The following is a 21,510-nucleotide window of genomic DNA, read 5'->3' on the forward strand; positions in this document are numbered from 1 at the left end:
CTAAAAATTACCAAGCACGTTCACAGACACGCTCAGGGCTTGGATGTAAAGCCCAGATTTGTCATTTTCTTTGACTAATAAATGACTAATAATAGTCGTCACACTTAGTAGCAGACAGGAACAGCTCTTAACACTTAATCAAATATAACAATACTTTTCTGAGAAAACATGATGGGTCTCTAAATGAGAAGATTTAAATATATCCTAGCGGGTCCTGGCTTACTTTGAAATTAAAATGAAAACAACCTCTTATACTCTAACAATTCAGTAAACTTGTTGACATGTTTGATCAAAAAATCCATTTGGACTGGGACTGGAGATGGTTCGGTTGTTCAAGAGCACTGCTGGCCGCTCTCCCAGAAGACCCAGGGTCAGCTCACGGGGCTCACAGTGACTCCTCGCCATCCCAACTCTAGCTGCAGAGGATCTGATGCTCTCTGCCGGCCACACAGGCACAAACATATATGCAGACAAAACACCCGTACACATTAAAAAATATCTTCAAAACATTTTTTTAGACAAAATCTGTGTGTTTGAACTTATGTAATTTATTTGTGTGCCAATGAGATTCTTTTTCTCAGGATAGGAATGGGAGAAAGCTCACATCCCATTAGTGACCAAAATATGAGAATACATGATGTATAGAACAAAATAAACTTTAAAACACTGTCAATAGAAACCAGCAAGAAAGTTCAGTAAAAGTATTTGCTGCCAAGCCTACAAATTCCTGCAAGTTATCCTCTGGCCTAAACACATACACACACACACGAAATATTTACATGTTAATATCAGTATGTATCGAACTGAACTGTACAACCATACATAGATTTTTTTTTCTGAAAGTACAAATCTGGAAGACTATTTTTTAGACAAATTCTTCTTCACCTGATACTCTAAACACACAACTGTCTTTGCTTTATCTTAATGATGAATTTATAGTTCCATTAAAAACAAGGAATTATTTTAATTATACATGACTTCAACATTTCTTTTTTTTGTTTTGTTTTTTGTTTCTAGAGGCAGGGTTTCTCTGTGTAGCCCTGGCTGTCCTGGAACTTACTCTGTAGACCAGATTGGCCTTGAACTCAAACATCCACCTGCTTCTGCCTCCCAAGTGCTGGGATTACAGGCGTGCACCACCACCGCCCGGCTATATGTTATTATCTCCAGTACATATTTCCAAATTTTGAGTATCATTTAGTGGACATTAGCCAGTGCCTGATGCTACATGACCCTCAGGGAGGATGGATGTGATGTCGTCAGCCTGAGACAGTGAACGAAGTAGGGCATCCTTCCTGACTTTACAGCAGAACTCAAGGAAACACAGGAGAAGACTGTTCCACCACGGGACAAAGAAAGGACACTGGAACACACAGCACTCCTGCAGTCCACACAGGAGAGAAACTGAGTCAGAGTCCCTAGGAACTGTGGCTCCTCGTGATCTGAGGGGCAGCAGTGGAAGAGACAGCCGGTACTCTGCAAATAGCTGTATTTTCTGAGAGTGCCTCACGACGATGGACGGCATGATGACACCCAGCAAACACCATGGCCTTGCTCACAAGATCTTCCTCCCAACAAGCTGAGGAAAATTGCTCTAAACTAAAATCATACTCACATCTACTCAACAAAGGAAATAGCATCTGTACCCAGAGGCGGCAGTAACACTGAAACAACAAGAGCAACAAACCCCAAGAATACCCTCCCTCAAAAACACAAGCGAGAGTTGGTGACAGGCAAGTGGACCCATGACAATGAAAGGAGGGCAGGTCAGGAAGCCACAGCCACACGCTACTTCTAAACACAGCCAGAGAGAGATGCATGGGTGTTGCGCACAGTCCTTTACAATGACGGTGGAGCTTTAAGCTAAAGATGTGTGACACCCAGTACAGCGTATGACAGCACAGGACAAAGACCTACATCCTCTGCAAGGGTGTACAGGCAACAGGTAAAATCCTAGGTGGCCTCCACGACCAATGACTGAATCAGTGACTACGCCAGAAATCATCTTCAATATGTTTTCTCCTCCCTTTCTTTCTTCCTTTTATTCCTACCCAGAATTACTAAGTCAGCCTTCTTTTTACTCTACTACAGTGACACATGGCCTTGGTTTAAACAATGTGGGGAAGGACACTAAAACTAGGATTCTAAGTGACAAGATAGGTGACCAGGGAGGGTCTTTGTCCAGACCAGGCCTTGCTTGCCGTCTACACCTCCGAGCTGTGTAGCTCTGGGCAAGCAGCCTAGCCTCTCTAAGGCTGCTCTGTGCAAGGAGAGAATCTATGGGAAGCTTCAGCAAGCAGGGAACATGCTAAGTCGTACGTGAGGAATGGTGGCTGTGTTTATGGAGACCACAGGAATGTGCTAAGGATACCCATAAATCTGATTCAGCAAAGCTATTAAATACTCATCTGTATTACCGCACTCCTTGGTGAGTGACACAAGCTATCGGCGTTGGTAATTACTCTCAAATTATCTTATACGCTAACACTCAGCCATGGAGTGCTCCAGTGGGTGGTTTTCTGGGAACTGGCTGAATAATCCTAAGGTTTATATAGATAAAGAGGGAGAAAGGGCATTTTAAAGCCAAACAATTAACAAGGTACTGGAGAAGAGCAAACAGAAAAATAAAACGGAACAGAAGGCCGTCAAAGGGAAGAGATGTCTTAGTGAGTGTAGTTCCACGGAGGTAAGAAACAACGTGGATTGAGGGCATGCTTTACATTATAAAACTGTATCTGATAATTAAACTAATATCTTTAAAAGCAAAAATCTACTGTTAGAAATAAAACTTAAAAAAGAATACCTAGAGATATATCCTGGAGTTTCTGAGGGATTTTTATAAATAATTAAAACAAATGATAAAGACAGAAGAATCATTTTTTTTCAGATGTCAACACAGCTATCAAGAGTTAAGACAAAAATGATAAATGAGGGGAACTTATTGGTAGCTTCCACCAAAAGGTCAATCTTTTCAATTAAAATAACTTACAGATCAATCATTTTTTTTTATTTTTTGGTTTTTTTTGAGACAGGGTTTCTCTGTGTAACCCTGGCTGCCCTGAACTTACTTAGTAGATCAGACTGGCTTTGAACTCAGTAATCCATCTGCCTCTGCCTCCCAAGTGCTGGGATTAAAGCCATGAGCCACCACCGCCCAGTTTATAGATCAATTTTTAAATGAACAATACAATAGGAAAATGAGAAATGTATACAAAATGTACACACAAGACAGGCTGAAAAGCATAGAGGAGCTACAGAAATCCCTAAAAGTGAAATGAACTTGGTAATATTTTGTTTATCAAACTTGTTAGTGCTTTAAAAATTTCTAATAATCAGAAATAAGCATAAGGCCAGGAAGTCGGCTCAGCAGGTACAGGCACTTGCCACCAAGCCTGACAACCTGAGTTTCTCTGAGCCCCAGAAGGCACAGGATGGGAAGAGAGAACTGTCTCCCACTCGGTGTCCTCTGACTTCCTTATGCGCATGTGCACGGTCTGACCGCCAACACAGAAATGTAATGGAGTTTGTTGGGAGACAAACAAATCCCCTAGTAATGTCAGAAGTGACACCCAGGAAGTCACACCAACAGGACTGCCCCAGCGTAAGCTGAACAGGGACATGTCAAAATGGACAGGGAAATGTCCAGGAGGCCACTGTCCTACACAAAGCACGTCGGCAACTGAGGAATGCTGGGAGCAGAGAGTGGTGGTGCAAGGAAAAGCACACCACTTAGGCACCCAGGGTCAAAGGTCAGCCCTGAAAACCCACATCCAAGCACCATGGCATGGACCGAGCAGGTGAGATTATGGATATATGGGGATATATGGATATATCCCACACATACACACATGGGATAATCGTAAAAGAGGGCATGAGGTACATGGGAGAGTGTCGAGGGAGGGTGTGCATGCTGGGAGCTGAATTCTGCCTTCCTCCTAACTACTCAGCCATCTTTCCAGGAAATCCTATATATTATTTCAGAGAACAAATATTTCTATTCATGTTTCTGAGTAAAATCAATGCTCTGATGCTCTTTTTAAAAGTTCCTATCCTCTGGTCCAAGAGTTCCTCATTAGCATAGAGAGGATTTCTTGGTAGCATGGACATCTTTGGAACTGTGCTGTGAAGCAGACTGGCACTTCTTCACATCATGGTGTCTGACAGTGGATTCCCTGCAGGCTTTGGGATGGAGAGCCCAGGTCAGTGGAGTGGAGACTCACTTCCCCAGCCCCTGAGCCCGGAGGTGCTGGTCTCAGGATTCCAGATTCTATTAACTCCAGCCTCTGCCTGCACGATCTGACATCAATGGGTGAACAACGTCTGTTTCTGGCAAGATACAGCACATTTGTCTTTCCTTCTACGTTTTTCAGGTATCATTTATTCTTTATAGAATACAAAATTTGCTGTTGTAGAAGCGTATGTTACACACAACTAAAACCACAGATTCTGAAGTCAAGTCTACTACTTTCATTATTCGATGACCAGATAGACTTGAGAAAAATGTACTAATGAGGGTAGAATGATGTTCTGAAGGCACAGAGAGGAAATTATTTTGACCGGATAAACATACTTTTCCCCATTACAAAATTAAAATAATATATATTTTTACAAATTCTTTTCATATGGCATTTAGAGGATTTCCACTGTGACACAGAAAAATATTAATTTTTGTTCCTTAAACTTTATTTTGTAACTGCTTCAAATTAGAGAAATGTTGCTATAAAAACAACACAATAGGCTGGGCAGTGGTGGGGCACGCCTTTAATCCCAGCACTTGGGAGGCAAAGGCAGGCACCAGCCTGGTCTACAAGTGAGTTCCAGGTCAGCCAGCCAGGGCTACATAGAGAAACCCTGTCTCAAAAAAACAAAAAAACAAAAAAACAAAACAAAAAAAACCCCCAAAAAACAAAAAACCCAAATGAAAAAAACCCACAATAACAACAATTATACTAATAATGTAGATTCTGTAATTTGTTATGATTGCCATCTAGCTAGTTATCCCAATCTTCTGACAGGTTTGCTGGCACTGTGCCCTTTTATCTGGATTATTGCAATACTGTATTCTAAGAAAAAGGACATCCCCTGACGTAACTATGGTATCACTATGAAAACCAGTAAACTTAGCATCGGTAGTCTCATCTAAAATTTAGTCTCCATTGAATTTTTGTCAATTTTCACCTCTTGGTGGTGAGGTTGAAACCACTCCTCAAGTAAGACAGGCCATTGTCAACCAAATACTGTATGTCGTAGTGTTCTGGAGAAAGAGTTTTCCACATGACCAGAATCGAACAGAAAATTACACTGCATTACCCTGCATTTAGTTGTGATTAAACACAGAATTCCATATAATATTCCATCTACTGACATACTACCCTTCCATGTAGCAAACACCTTTTAAAGGACACTTGTTTTATACTCCTTTCTTGTTGGTTTTGTTATAAATGATGCTGGGATGAGCAGTCCTTTATAGGGGTCTTTGTATTTCAAGCCTATTCATTCTTTAGGGTATGGTTAGAATACCTAGGGTATTCACTAGGTATGGTTTACATTCTAACTGAACAGCATTAGCTGTAATGTTTACTTTAACATGAGGAACTCCCTTTAGAGGTTTAGAAGGTTTTTTTGTTGTTGTTTTTGGTTTTTGTTTTTCTTTTAAGATGAGAGAAACTTGGAAATAAGATGATAGTAAGTCCACTGACCAATGACCTTTGTAAGGCTCGGGAACAAAGGAAAAGATTGCGCTCTCAGATCCTAGACGTTCAGAGGGACCCTGTGAACCAAAACACTGTGTTCCTAAGGAGAGAGGAGGAATGCTCATTAAAAAGACATTTTGGAGAGAAGAGGAAATGCCTGGCATTCCTTCTCCATCTCCTCTTCAACTTAAAACAAACAAGTAAAGAACTGTACTACCAGAACCACAGAAACCCACCAAAAAATTGTAGTAATTTGGAAAAAGCTTAAAAGTGCATATAAAACCCAAGCCTCATTGTTATCTCAAGGGAAGAAAAAGGAAATGCTATAGGAATTAGAAAAAAATGAAATGAAATTACTCTGAAATATCTGTCAAGTGTAAAAGTCAAATCAAATCAGTCTGAAGTTTAAGTATTAGGCCTGGCTGCTTGACTCAGCAATACTGTTCTTTATCTGTTTGAGGATGTATGTACCATGGACGAGATCTATGATGTCTGACTGTCCCAAAAGTAAAAGAAGGGAAGTGACAAGAGACAGAACTAGGCAATGTCTAGTGTTGGCCTCAGTAGCCAAGATAACGAGGTTGTAAATCTCTCGGAAGGCCCGATTTCATAGGCTTGAGTCATAAAACAGAACTAAGGATAAACAGAAAGTGTGCTTGGGCAGAGCACTCTCCCCCTCCGCACCCCCACCCCCACCCCCCCCGGAACTCACTGTCAAGCAAGGGTTTGGCCTAGCTGAACAGCCCCCCAAAACTCAAACCCTAATGGGTACCATGCAGAGAAGGGCAAAAAGTCAGGTCCTTTATTGCACAGCCCTGCAGATGGCCAGCATTCCTCTGGGTGGGCAGGAAGCTCTTCTCCCTGACATCCTCCAGGAGACAAGCGTTTTCAAGTGCTACTCCCGGGTAATCAATGTCCTGTGTGAAAGCTCACTGCTGCCCTTGCATTCCTCAGGGTGCGCGTCCTCTCATCTCAGAGGATGTTGCTTTTCCACAGGAAGAGGAAGGAACCAGTTGTCACTGGATGTGTGGGCCGAGGACTGCGGGCATTTTCCGCATACCTTTGCCTCAGCTGTGGGAACTGGGGATGCAGCTTGGATTCCTGGCCAGAGAGGAGGCTGCTGGAGTGTCTGGGGCAGAGGCGCAGCTTAGAAACACAGTTCAGCTGCAAGTTAGAGGCAGAAATGAGATCTGCAGCTTCAACGCCTCCAGGGCCAAGAAATGTGCATTTTCTAAAGGGATTTGCAACATTTATTTACTTTGTTAGGTGGCCAACAGCATATTACAAAAAAATCTTTTGTAGAGTTTCCTGTTTTAAAACATACATTGAACATAGAGAAAGAAACCTCTCTTGTCACAGGAGTAAAGAAACAAAACAAAGCATTAGCTAACCAGGACAATTTATAAAAATCTGATTTGTATACAATTTTTGGTAAATTCATTGAATTTTCCTTCCCTGTGAGTTTGAAAGTTAAACAAACTCAAGTTAGCAATTTTTGTGGGGAGGGAAATATACCTCAATCACACAACTTAGACTTCCTGTCATGATTTTTACTGCAGAGCAATTACTGTAGGTGGAAAAATGGCACTCTTGGCCTACGCCATTTTCCTTCACACAGAGAAACGGAACAAAAGATAATGGGAGCTCTGCGCAGAGAAGGATGCCATGTTCCCTCAGCACACCAGATACTCCTGTCCATCTGCTTCAAAGTCAGGTTCAAAGTGGCCGAGGGAAGGGCCAGGCCTGCACAGCAAGCTTTAGCAGTTCACACAACACAACACGGCAGAGCTGTGCGTTAAGAGCAAGGACCTAGCTGATCTGCAAAGTTACCCATCTCTGTTTCTTCTGCTTTAAACACTGGATCTGGAAAAAAATGTTTCCTACACTGAAGGAGGCCTGTGGAGATGCAGTGCAGGAGCAGGACAGACCCTGCAGAGCACCCAGACAGACACCGCAGAGCCACCCTGACAGACACTGCAGAGCCACCCTGACAGACACCACAGAGCCACCCTGACACACACTGCAGATCACTCAGACAGACACCGCAGAGCACCCAGACAGACACCGCAGAGCCACCCTGACAGACACTGCAGAGCCACCCTGACAGACACCGCAGAGCCACCCTGACAGACACCGCAGAGCCACCCTGACAGACACCGCAGAGCCACCCTGACAGACACCACAGAGCCACCCTGACAGACACCACAGAGCCACCCTGACACACACTGCAGAGCCACCCTGACAGACACCACAGAGCCACCCTGACACACACTGCAGATCACTCAGACAGACCCTGCAGAGCACCCAGACAGACACCGCAGAGCCACCCTGACAGACACCGCAGAGCCACCCTGACAGACACCGCAGAGCCACCCAGACAGACACCGCAGAGCCACCCAGACAGACACCGCAGAGCCACCCTGACAGACACTGCAGAGCCACCCTGACAGACACCGCAGAGCCACCCTGACAGACACCGCAGAGCCACCCTGACAGACACCACAGAGCCACCCTGACAGACACCACAGAGCCACCCTGACACACACTGCAGATCACTCAGACAGACCCTGCAGAGCACCCAGACAGACACCGCAGAGCCACCCTGACAGACACCGCAGAGCCACCCTGACAGACACCGCAGAGCCACCCTGACAGACACCGCAGAGCCACCCAGACAGACACCGCAGAGCCACCCAGACAGATACTGCAGAACCACCTAGACAGTGCTCGAAAACATACCAACCTGCCTGTTTACTATAAGCCAACAACATATCTGGTGTTTAGAAATCATATGTGCTAAACTTATAAGTCAAATGGAACCTTATATGCTGTTGCAAACTTTAAAAACCTTCAAAAGAACCTGACCTTCTCTAAATGATTGTGAGTGAGTGAGCCCGGGGACATTAGTACAGGGAGAGGGAAGGAGGCTGCTGCCAGCGCCCACAACTTAGGGGCGCTCCTGAATTATTCTTAGAAAACATTTATTTATTTATATTATCTGTGCGGATGTTCACTCTGCATGCAGAAGAGGGTATGTGGTGCCCTGTAACAGAAGTTACAGATAGTTGTTGGCGGTCAATGTGGGTGCGGGGAATTGAACCCATGGACTTGGGAAGAGAACCCAGTGCTCTTATTAACATGCTCTGCACGTGCATTTTAAGCTGTCAACGTTATACATTTTAGTTTAGAGACATTTGAATTTGAAGACACTGTGTTCTTTCAAATAAGTCCTTCCAAATCTTTGCTTACATAAGCAGTTCAGAGCTGAAATAACTCTGAACTAGTTACACAATGTTGTCTAGTAACCAGGATGTACTGTTGCCACAACACCCGTGGAAATATTCTGTCTGCAAGTCTACTTTCCCTGTGTCCGCAGATGTGTCAACACAACATTATTTTGTAGGTAGTATGGACCATATGGTCCATGAAAGTGGGCAACCGTTCTCTTCCCTCAAATAGGCTGATGTAAAAATCTCTTGCAAAAGAGAAACCAAATGTGCTTTGCTGAGAAACATGAATCTAAATGACATTTAGCAGGGCACTTCCCAAAGTCACAGAAAAGGCAGAGAATTTCCTTCTCCTGATTCTAGAACTTAAGACAAGAAAACTACAATTATTCTTCTGTCCATGGCTCTTTGTCAAAATGAGGCTGAGCCAGAAGATATTCCCAGCTGCCCTGAGATTATTCAGGGCTACACCTTATTGTCCCCTGGGAGAGGAGATAGGGAATCCCACAGCTGACATCCAATCTGTCAGGAAATCCTCTTGGCTCTGCCTTCCAAATATCTTCAGAAGCCTGCCATCTCTGACCTCCTCTCTTGCCCCTGCCGGTGTCAAGCCACCGCTGCCTGAGGTCCATGAGTTCCTTAGTTTTCCAGGTCCTTGCCCCCACTGCGCCAGCTACTCAGGCTGCACCTGCCACGTGACAGGTGTCCTGCAGCCTCTTGCTGTTGCCCAGAGTGCTTTTCTTCACTTTTGTAGCTTTTTAATCCACACCATAGATGCTAAATGCTAAATGCCTGTGTATAAATGCCCATGTCAGCAATGGAACTCAGGGTTTCCAGCATGCTAGCCAAGCCTCAGTTACTAAGCTATGTCCTAGCCATTTCTGATTCAAAATTTGATGGCAGAACCATGGTATATTTCTATGAAAAATTTAAGACTCAAACCAGAATCCTAAAGAAAAGATTCTTTAAAAAGTCAAAAAACAAACAAACAGACAAACAAACAAACAAACAAATGAAACCTATAAGTGACTTGATATAATCAAAATAAAGATTAAGTCATTGAGAAGATAAACATTTTAAAACCATGTCTACATGATAGTCAACACTTTTGCAGAGAATCATTTGGGAGTGGATACAACTAAGCTTTATAAATACAGATTGGTAACAACTGATTTTTTCTTTTTTCTTTTTTCTTTTTTTTTTTTTTTTTTGGTAACAACTGATTTTGATACCCAAATATTATAACAAAATTTCTGTCAGGCATTAGAGACAGAAGTGTGAGTCACAAAGATACCAACTGTTACACTGCATGCCTTATTTTCTTCTCTATAGTGAGACACTAGAGGACAGCTAAGGCTCACTTTAGTGTAGCTTCTATGTGCTATCCAAATTGCTACAGGCACACATTCCCAGCCCCTGTCTTTTGCAGCCTTACTGGTTAATTCATGGTAGCCTCAAACTCAACCCTAACTCAACCTAACTCCTGAACTGTAAATCAGAATGTGCTATGGTGTTTGGCATCGCTACTTTTAAAATCATTCCTTGGAATCTTTCTTGTGAAGTGAAGTCACTGACTGGTGCTCCCCTCTTGTGGATCTGTTCTATGTAGTCCTCCCCTCTTGTGGATGACTAACTGTTCTATTCAGTGCTCCCTCTTGTGGATCCGTTCTATGTAGTCCTCCCCTCTTGTGAATGACTAACTGTTCTATTCAGTGCTCCCTCTTGTGGATGACTGAATGTTCTATTCAGTGCTCCCTCTTGTGGATGGCACTCCATCAAAGTCCCACAAATACCACATAACTAGCTGATTCTGTTTGCTCTGGGTTATCTTCAAGGGATAAGTACCCTTTTGCTCTAGCTGGTGACAGGCCCACTTTCACAGCAAACTCTTGAGAATGCTTAGTGTCTTCAAATCTTGAGTTTTGTCTTATTTTTTAATGTGGGCATTCTGTTGCTCTCTTCAGACACACCACAAAGGCATCAATCCCATTCCAGATGGTTGTAAGCCACCATGTGGTTGCTGGGAATTGAACTCAGTACCTTTGGAAGAGAAGTCAGTGCTCTTAATTGAAGAGCCACCTCTTCAGTTCCAAGTTATGCGTTTTTGCAAAGCTTAAAGGGTACTAGCAGGGAGAGTGTGTCTCAAAAAGTAGAACAAAATTCTGAGATAGTTTCTAGGTCAGGAGCACTAGCGTTTAGCCAAGCTACAAAGTCAGCTCACCGGAATATATAAATCAACAGCATGGGCTGGGTCAAATTCATTGAAGACTAACTATAGGCAGAACATTGTGCCAAGTTTTAGCTAGCTAGCTAATGTTTAGTTAACTTTAATTGACAAGTCACTCATTCGTGCAAAAATGCTGATGGGTTATAGATGTGAGCCTGGGACGTGCACAGACCAGCTCCACCACAGACAGTGAGTGCCTGCGTGCGACCATGTGGCTCTTTACTGCATCTTCTCAGAGAAGAACATACTCTGGTGGCACTAACGCTGAAAGGACACTTCGTAACTGGAGCATTTCCTGGGTACAGGCAGAACTCCTTTGCACTAGACTCTTACTTGGCATCTACCCGAGTCTATATATCAGGCTGTGTTTCTTTAAAAATTTACCACAGCACTGAACTTAATGGACAGCTTAGCAGCAGTGTTGCCAAAGGCAACGCTGCTCTTCCTGCCCTCAGAGCAGAGCTTGTGCTAATCAGCAGGGTGACTGTGATTTGTGTAGAAGAGAGGGCAGACGCAGAAGGTAGAAGGCTTGAGCTGGTTCTGAATCCTTTAGATGCTCAAAATATAAAATATATAGATAATTTTTATAAAAAATTGTAAGTATTAGGGATCCTGGATAATCCACCAGGAGATTAACAAAACAAAGAGGAGCTGCCGTTCTAGAGCAGTGAAACCGAGTCTGCTCTGTGACAGCAGTGCAGTACCCGGGGCAGGGAGCAGGGAGCAGGGCCGAGGTAGGCACGAGTTAGGGGGCAGGGAGCAGGGAGAGGAGAGCAGGCAGCAGCGGGCAAGGAGCAGGGGGCAGGGCCATGGGGAAGGGGAGGAGGGGGTAGGGGGGACAGGAGGTAAAGGGTAAAGGGTGGGGGCAGGGGGTAAGAGGGTAGAGGGCAGGGGGTAGAGGGCAGGGGGTAGAGGGCAGGGGGTAGGGGGCAGGAGGCAGGGGTGGGGGGCAGGAGGCAGGGGTGGGGGGCAGGAGGCAGGGGTAAGGGGCTAGAAGCAAGGAGCAGGGAGGGTGAATTCTACTGAGTTTAAGGTCCTCAAAGGTAAAACAGTTCTGGAAATGGTCGCTGCTCCCCCTGGTGGTTTTTTTTTTTAGAAACTTAGAAATGACTGAATACAACCCTGCTGTGCTGAAATGTTAGGCCAGGGAGCTCATGTTTTATCCCTGACTCTTAAGGAAATAGACTGTGATAAATGGTTTAACGTTGCTTAAGTTAAAGAAAAATAACTTACTGTGGTTGAATCAAAAGAAATGACATCCACAACTGGGGGAGAAGAACTCTGCAAATCCATTACTTCAAGTTTTGGATTAATCTGTGTGCACACATAAAATACATTAATGTGACATCCTCTATCATAAGGAACCCATACTATCTGTAAAAACTAATATATTCTAAAAATAAAGTATATACTCATTGACAAGGGCATAAATATTGGCAAAATATGAATTCACTAAACCGTCCAACGTACACGATATTGACAATGTTGACCTTAATCAAGAAATGGTCATTTTTACAGTTTAAAAGCAATGTAAATTCACCTACGGAGGAATATTAAAATAGAAAGACCCACCTCAAGAGATGAGGAAAATATCCTAGCCAGTACATTAAAACAAAAAAAGAAATAGAATGTTAAGATGTAAGAATTAGAGAGGAAATAATAAACTTTCATTTTAAAATGCAGTGATTACCAATGGAGAACTAAACAGAGTAACTTCTGAGTCCTCAGTCCCACTAAGAGAACCAAAGAGCCCCATTCAACACACAAACCCAAGTAGATTTCAACATGGAGTTAAAACATGGACAGTTTCAAAAGAACACTATAATACTATAAAACGGAAGAAAATCCACCAGGAATTCCCGGGAAAGACTAAGTCTTCATTGCCATGAGAGTTTCAAATAAACAGAAAGTGTACTGTGGATGGTTGGGAAGCAGGACCAGGTGTAGGTGGGAAACAAACATGGTCAGATTCTATGGAATCTGTCTACAGACAAGGATGACGGAGCATTTTAAAAACTGGCTAGGTACACGGATCCCAGCTAGGAAGGGTTGGCAGGATATAAGCATAACCCACACTTGATGATCAAATAGCAAAAAGCAGCAAGAACAAATAATTACGGTCATTATCCCATCCAGAGGTAGAGAACAGCATCTGAAAAACCGGGGAAATGAGCCTGTGATCACGGCTCTGTGGGAAAGCTGTGTCGCCGTGAGGCTCATCATGATGCCGGATACAGGAAGGGCCGGATATGTAAAGTCTGAACACAAGCTTATACACAGAAATGTAGAAAACAGAAAGCCCATTAAAAAAAAAAAATCTACAGATGTGAAACCCTAATAGGCGAGTGGGTTAGCCTTCGACAGTCATCATGAAGGTGCTCTGTAGCTCCTTTCACAGGAAAAGTGAAAATGGCAAGAAGCACCCCTGAAAATACAGGAGAGCTCTAGACCATCAGCAGTGCGCACGGCGCTTTGTGACCAATAATAAATTCCACTAGGTAGGGACTGCCTGTGAGGTAGAGTCACTGAGACACAACACAGCTCCGTACACCATGTGAATGTTATATACACATCTCAGGCTTCTTATATGAAATAGAAAGGCAAGTTACAGGAAAACATACTCAGTACAACGCCATTTACCCAAGACTTTCTGACCATTCAAAGCTACACAGTATTTAATTATATATTTGAAAATACGTATGTAGTAAAATTACAGAGAAAGGGGAATGATTTCCTGGATCGGTGACCACCTCCGAGAGAAGTTATTTCTAAATTCAAAGGCCCCAAGGCAAACCAAATAAAACGCAGTCATCCTCAGTTCAAAGGAGAGCGCCAAAGAGAACCCAGACTGTAGGACTGATGGGACAGCTCTTGGTACACTCAGGGCCAGAAGAAAACTCAGCATAAAGGACTTTAGAAAGGAAAGCCAGCTTAACACAGCTTCTCAACACAAAAATAAAAACAAAATACACTTCTGAAAACAAGTCAGAGAGACAGGGTGAGATAGACAGCTCCCTCCACACCGGCCAGGTACCGCCATGATGCAAATGACCGACACAGAGACTGGAGCTGACAAGGCCAGATCACAAAGAAATTTGGGAAAACCATGAGGCTGGAATCTGAAGTGCTTTAGAGAGACCCGTCTGGGACAGACACTGGACACTGCTCTGACTGTGGGCCCAGTCTCGCCACGGCTATGCAGCGCAAGCTGGCCTCACCCTCGGTCCCCTTGCCCTTGACTCCCAAGTGTTGGGATTACAGGCGCGTGTGCCACCATGCTCAGTCCCCTAGCTGTCCTTTCAGAAATACATCTTATAATTCTCCAGCCTGCTGTGTGACAGTGGAGGTGCCCAACTATAAGACACAGTAAGGGGGACAGATCTGTGTACTGGAAGGATGGCGCACAGCTGGCCCTCTTGGCCAGCATCTCTTCCTTCCGGCCGTTTTCCAGCAGAAAACCAACGCCTCCTCATGCAACCTGTGAAGAGGAGGCACCTGGGCTGAGTTCTTGCTATAGCCTTAGGTGAGGGGCCAGAGAGACATGGTAGTCTCTACTGCCACCTAGTGCAGGATAAAGAAGCTCACCAACTTAGCTTTGCTCCTGAAACAAACTGCTCAGAAAGTTTAAGACCTAAAGGTTGAAAGAATAGGCCCCTCCTGTCGGAAATCTTCGACGTTCCACAAGTGTGGAATTTATGAAGCTAATAGTGTTTTATTATGCTGAAACACAATCACTGCCTCATAAACCAAGTGGCCTTGAAATGGAACGGCTTGAGAGCTGGGCTCTCATTACCGAACAGGGGGCCAGTGGAGAGTTAGAAACAAGAAGGTTGTATAGAATCTTGAAGCTCCCTCTTCCTCCCACACACCCAGACCTAAGGGCCTACATCACAAGGAGATGGAGAACACCTCTAACACAGTCTGAAATGTTTCCCTAGACTATACATTATCAAAGGGCAGGGAATGAGCCCTCAAAGCTAGGACCTCCAGCAAAGACATGTCGGTGTCTGCTGACCGGGCCAGATTTGAACTCTTATTAAACTGGAGCACTGCAATACATGGGCAGAGCTGTGCATGAGCCAGGGTGCCAGGGCTGCAGCTCGGGCACTGCCAGCTACTAGCTTCCACATCTACTTGCCTGAATTCTCATGTGTATAAAAACATTACTGACTTAATGTAGCGCTATTAAATAACTGATGTAAAGTCATGGAAAAAATACTGTATAGGCTTAGGTATTCTTCTTCTTCTTAGTGTCATGCAAGCACCTCAAAACAATATAAGTATACGTTCAGCTAGAATTAAAATATAGAATTGGTAGACAGGCAATGAATGATATTTTCATCCTCAATGGTAATGCTTTTAACCTTATTAGCAGATTAAGGTAAAATCATGATCGAAGATTTGAAGATTTCTATTCATCATGACAGAATTTTCACCAATAAATCATAGTCAGGCTATCATAAAATAGTTATATAAAAGGATTGTTCTATCTTGCTAAGTAACATAGAATTTCATATGTAATTTATAGATGATGTTGCTATTCAGGTGACCATTTTGAAGCTGAAAGCAATCAAGATAATTATTTCATTAATGATTTTGACTTAACTGCTATCCCTGCTAATATTCTGTAAGGTAAGTCTAGAATAACTATCTGATTCCCTAGTCTTACAAGGATCTATTATGGTTCCTTAGGAGGCTTTCTGGTTTTCCTACTGACTTAGAGTTTCCACTGCTGTAAAGAGACACCATGACCAAGGCAACTCTTATAAAGACAACAATTAACTGGGCTGGCTTACTGGTTCTGAGGTTCAGTTCATTAATCATCATGGTGGGAACATGGTAGTATCAGGCAGACATGGTGCAGGAGGAACTGAGAGTGCTACATCTTGTTCCAAAGGCAAGCAGGAGAAGACTGGTTCACAGGCAGCTAGGAGGAGGGTCTCAAAGGCCACCTCCACCATGACACACATCCTCCAACAAGGCCATACCTACCAACAAGGCAACACCTCCAAATAGCGCCACTCCATGGGCCAAGCATTTTCAAACCACCACATTGTACTCCCTGGCTCCCATAGGTTTATTCAAACATATGAGTCTGGGGGGGGGGCATGCCTAAACATAGTATAATACACAATACATTTAGTCCAACCCCAAAAATCCCATAGTTTATAGGAATCTCAACAATGCTAAAACTCCAAAGTTCCAAGACTCTTCTGCGATTCATCTAATCGCTTAATTATAATCCTCTATAAAATCAAAATAAAAAGCTGATAACATACCTTCAATATCACAGGATATACATTACCATTTCATAATGTTATAGTGAGGAAATACTGGACATAAGCAAGTTGAAGAGCTAACTGGGCAAACTCTGAACTCTGTCTCCATGTCTGATGCCAAAGTGCCCTTCAGACCTCCAACTTCTTTCAGCTTCGATGACTGCAACAAACTTCTTGGGTTGGTTCCACTCCCTGTTAGCAGCTTTCCATGCCAAGTAGTCTCCAGCTCTGATGTCTCTGACATTTTGGAGTATTCAAGGCAGAATCAACTTTACAGCTTCTTGTTCCAATGCCTGGAATCCACACATGATCTTCTGGGCTCCTCCAATGGACTTGGGTTACTTTTCCAGTTCTGCCCTCTGTAGCACTCTAAGCTCAGGATGATCTACTCCACTCCTGCTGATTTTCTTGGTGGTCATCCCATGGTACTGGCATCTCCAGTACACTGGGGTCTTATGCTGCAACTAGGCTTCACCAATAGCCTACCATAGGCTCTCTTCATGGTGCCAAGCCTCAACTTCTTTGCATGACCCCTTCAGTCTTGGGCTATCAACTGCAACTGAGGCTGCACTGCACCTTCATGGCCTCTCAGAGTGCCAAACCTTAGCTGCTCTTCATGACCCCTTCATATCTTCAAAACCAGTACCACCTGGATAATACTTACATATTACCAAGTCCAGCTGCAGCATGCGGTACAACCTTGGATATCTCTGGAACACAGCTTCGTTGTTCTTTCAGAAAACACTTCCCAGAAGATGTCACTTCAATGATGCTGATTTTTTTCTTACTCACTGCTAATTTCTTAGTGCCAGCTAACTAGCATCAATTGTCCCGGTAGTCTCTTCTATTCTTGACTCTAAAGCCAGATCCACATGTCCAAAGCTGTGAGTTCTGCTGCTTGTTGGAGCTGGAACACAGCTCCCTTTGTTCCATTATATCTTTCTATGCTTAAGCTTGGCTGTCCTGGAACTTGCTGTGTAAGCTGACCTGGAATTTAGATCTGTATGCCTCTGTCTCCAGAGTTCTAGGATTAAAAGTGTGTATCAACCACCTGGACCTAAGCTTTTTCTACTTGGAACCTGCTCTGTATCAGGCTGGCCTTGAACTCAGAGATCTGCTTGCCTCTGTCTCTTGGGATTAAATGTGTGTACCACCAGGCCGGGGACTAAGCTTTTCACAGGCATGGTTCCTCAAGATACAGATGAAAATCTTCCATTTCTAGATTGTAGTTCATTTCAGATTAGGAGTCCAGATGAAAACAATAATCAAGTAAACAATAAGTTTAGCTGGGTGGAATCTTGCCTGAAAACTGCTACTCCCTTAATCTGCCCAAACACAGGATTTAGCTCCGTTGTACTTTCTGGTGCCCTTTTATTACTTGAAATATACATTTTGCACTTTTCCTTTATAAACTTGCTATGCTTGATCAAAACACTCCTTATAAGACTGAACCACGGGATAAAGTATAGACTAGGCTTTTTTGAGACTTCCTTTGTCAATGCAATTAATCTAAATCTTTTCACTTTAGCTTCAGACAAGGGCAAAAAGCAGCCACGTTCTTCACCAAAATATCACAAGAACAGATTCTAGGCACATACTAACACTCTTCTCCTTTTGAAAATTCTTGAGCAAGTGCCCCACAGTCTAAATCCCTCAGCACCAATGTTGTCCATATTCTTACCAGGATGGCCCATTAAGCCCAACTTAAAGCATTCCTCTGCTTTCTAAATCCAATGTCCCCCAAATCCACATTCTTCCAAATAAAAACATGGTCAAGCCTGTCATAGCACCACCACAGTCCCTGGCACCAATTTCTGTCTTAGTTAGGGCTTCCATTGCTCTAAAGAGACACTATGACCAAGGCAAATCTTAAAAAGGGGCAACATTTAACTGGGCTGGCTTATAGATTCTGAGGTTCAGTCCATTATCATCATGGTGGGAAGCATGGCAGAGTCCAGGCAGGCATGGTGCTGGAGGAGCCCAGAGTGCTACATCTTGTTCCAAAGGCAGACAGGAGAAGACTGGTTCACAGGCAGCTAGGAGGAGGGTCTCAAAGACCATCCCCACAGTGACACACATCCTCCAACAAGGCCACACCTACCAACAAGGCAACACCTCCAAATAGTGCCACTCCCTGGGCCAAACCACCACACCCTCCAAACATGCAAAAGAGAAGTGGACTGGACTACACTGGCCAGCCCCATTCACATGTAGTATGAATGCCCTTTGAAGGGAAAGCATTGCTTCCTGGAGCACATGGTGCAGTTCTCTCTGTGGCAGGCTGAAGAAGTAGACACAAACTACTACTATTCATGCAAATAGGCGTGGCCTTTCCAACAACAAGGAAAGACAGCGTTCTCACGCTTAAGTGTAATGAGGATGGAGGACTTCAGCAACATGTCTGTCCGTAGACCAAGGAGGGGACACCGGAGGGGGTTCACATAGCAGGGCTTCTATGCTCTGTGTCTTTTTTCTGGTGGCTTCCTCTGGTGGATTTGCAGAACAATCTGGCTGCCATCCCTCTAGTCACGGAAGGATTTCTACATCTGGTTGGCAGCAGCAGAGACTCTAATGGGCTTTATGCTTTCATACAAGCAAAACAGTTATGGCTAGCAAGCCAATGGGCTTGGCAAAGGGCAAACAATTTCATGCAGAAGGTTAAAAAAACATTAGGATATGAATCATAGGGAGTCTATACTTCTCTAAACTTAAAACTCATGGCTACTACAAAAAGAAGAGAAATTACCTCAATACTATTTGTTAAAAAGAAATAATTTTATATATTTTTTAAAAATTTTGAACACAGAATACTTTTAGTTTTAATGGAAGTGCAGATTCCTAAAGCATGGAAAAAGATCTATTTTAAATTATAATTTATCATAAGTGAGCACATTATTTCTCTCTTAAACTATATCACATCTATGTGACAGTTTCAGTTTTAAGTTAAGAAGTTTTTTCTTCCTTCAGGGGATCTATATTTGCTAACATGAAGACTTTAGAAATAACTTAACATGCAATGATTTTTTTTTATAATGCTAAACTATGCTTTGTACAAAAAACATTATATCTTGCTTTTTTGTGAGCTTCTTTTAAAACGAGATGATTGGCAGTTTACACTCAGAATCCTTTTACTTCTCTGGCTCAGCATCTCTAAGTATTTTCCTAAGTCAGTCATACCAGACAGTTAACTCAGACAGCTATGAGTACCTGCAGGTGATTTAAACTGGGCCCAAGGTCAACCTCCTCAGGGCCATGCAAAATGTTCAGGCATATTCTCTGAATTATGTGCCATAAAACTGCCCTCTAGTTCCATAATGAAAAGGTAGCTTTTAATAGCAATGTAAGTGCACTTGTGAAAAGCACAGCCAAGAGTGTCTTTGCGCAGCCTGGGTCATCCTGACCCAACTACACAAAGGAGCTGGTTTGGGGGCCCTCAGCTAAAGAGTCAGAGCAAGCTATTTAGTCAACTTGTTGACATTTTAAAGTCTAGCTCTCGAAAATGGACCACAGCTGAAGGTAAATCACAGAGGAAATGGCTTGAGTCTCTGGGCCTGGACAGCACCAGGCCAGGGAAATCCCACTCAACTGAGAACCTGTAGCTCTACTACACAGCACTTGGCCGGGAGCCAGGTAAATGACAGGGCAGGGGGTGGTCAATTCACATGGATCAAGCCCAGCTGAGTTATAGAAATGCTAAAGTAAAAATCAACACACTACTTGGTAACACAAGAAAAGGATAGTCAAGAAAAAAATATATAATAAATATAATAATATAATAGATTTAATAAAAATATAAAAATAAATATAATAAATAAGTAAATATAAAAATAAACATATATTTACTTTGTATGACTATATGATCATAAAAGGCCAACAAATACACTTAACAACTATAACTGAGAAAAAAAATTTCTTCTTGGGCTAGAGAGATGGCTCAATGGTTAAGAGCACTGGTTGTTCTTCCAGAGGACCTTCCATTCCCAGTGCCCACATTCTGGCTCACAACCATTTGTTAAGTCCAGTCACAAGGGATGTGATACCCTCTTCTGGCTTCTAAGGGCACTGCATGGTGCACAGACACATGCAGTTAACACACCCATACACATGAAATCATAATAATTTTTAAAAATTGTATTCTTTTGTTCAAAGAAAGAAAGAATAATTGAGGGCTAGGAATGGAGCTCTGTGGGGGGAGGGTCACTGTGGCATGTAAGAGTAAGCCTTGGGCTGGATCTCCAGCATCACACACATGTATACATACATGCACATATGACTGCACATATGCACGCAGGCACACACTCACATATGCACTCACAGATGAGGGCACATAAGTGTGAGCATTTAATAAAGCAAGGTGGTTTAATACTCCAACGGTTATCCAAAAGGATAAAAATTATAAAAAAAATAATTGAAAATCAGCCACTAACAAGAAGCAACAGTAGAAATTCCCCAATATAGCTGGATTAGACACAATTTAAGAACTCTCTCCCAGGTGTGAGGGCGACCCCATGTAAGTCCCAGCACTTGGGCATAAGGAGTTTGAGGCCAGTTTGAGTTAGGACTGAGAGGCCTACTTCAAAAACCAGCAAAGAAAGTGAAACACCCATAGGTATGCTTGTTTCAAGTGAGAGGAGTAGAAAGACCTGAGAAAGACTGAGAGTGATGAAACCAAAGCCACGGAAGCGATGGGGGTGGGGAGAGGGTGGACCGGAGTGATGTAGGCTGTGCCCTGTGCTCCGTCAGCACCTGGGTGGGGGTACTGGTGGCAGAAGCCTGTTATCAGAGCACCTGGCAAGCAGTGGCAGGAAGACGAGTTGTTCAAGGTCATCCCCCAAAACACAGGGGGTTCAAGGCCAGTCTAAGTATACGAGACCTTGTTGCAAAAACCAAACCAAGAAAATACAATGATCAGGATGTAAAATGAATAAATAAATTAATGGGGAAAAAGAAAAAGAAGAAATCAAAATAATTATTCTAAAATCAAAGCTCTGTAATGACAAAAAAGCAACCTCAAATGAGCAGGAAAATTGTTGATTTATGGTATTAGCTTTTAGAACAGAAGCAGACTTAAAAAAGAATCATAT

At 43.2% G+C, this 21,510-nt stretch overlaps 1 protein-coding gene across 2 annotated transcripts in view; it reads right to left on the reverse strand.

The window, feature by feature from the left end:
- Positions 1-21,510, reverse strand: part of Poc1b (POC1 centriolar protein B) — a 106,030-nt gene that overhangs the window by 33,014 nt on the left and 51,506 nt on the right. Inside the window, exon 10 of one of the 2 annotated variants that reach the window (XM_052166065.1) lies at positions 12,381-12,461. The exons of the other annotated variant lie outside the window; for it this stretch is intronic. Coding sequence (XP_052022025.1) covers positions 12,381-12,461 — 81 coding nt within the window. The remainder of the gene's footprint in view (positions 1-12,380; positions 12,462-21,510) is intronic. 2 annotated transcript variants of the gene reach the window in all.

This window comes from Apodemus sylvaticus, chromosome 20 (genome assembly GCF_947179515.1).
Source record: "Apodemus sylvaticus chromosome 20, mApoSyl1.1, whole genome shotgun sequence".
In the NCBI taxonomy this organism is placed as follows: Eukaryota; Metazoa; Chordata; class Mammalia; order Rodentia; family Muridae; genus Apodemus; species Apodemus sylvaticus.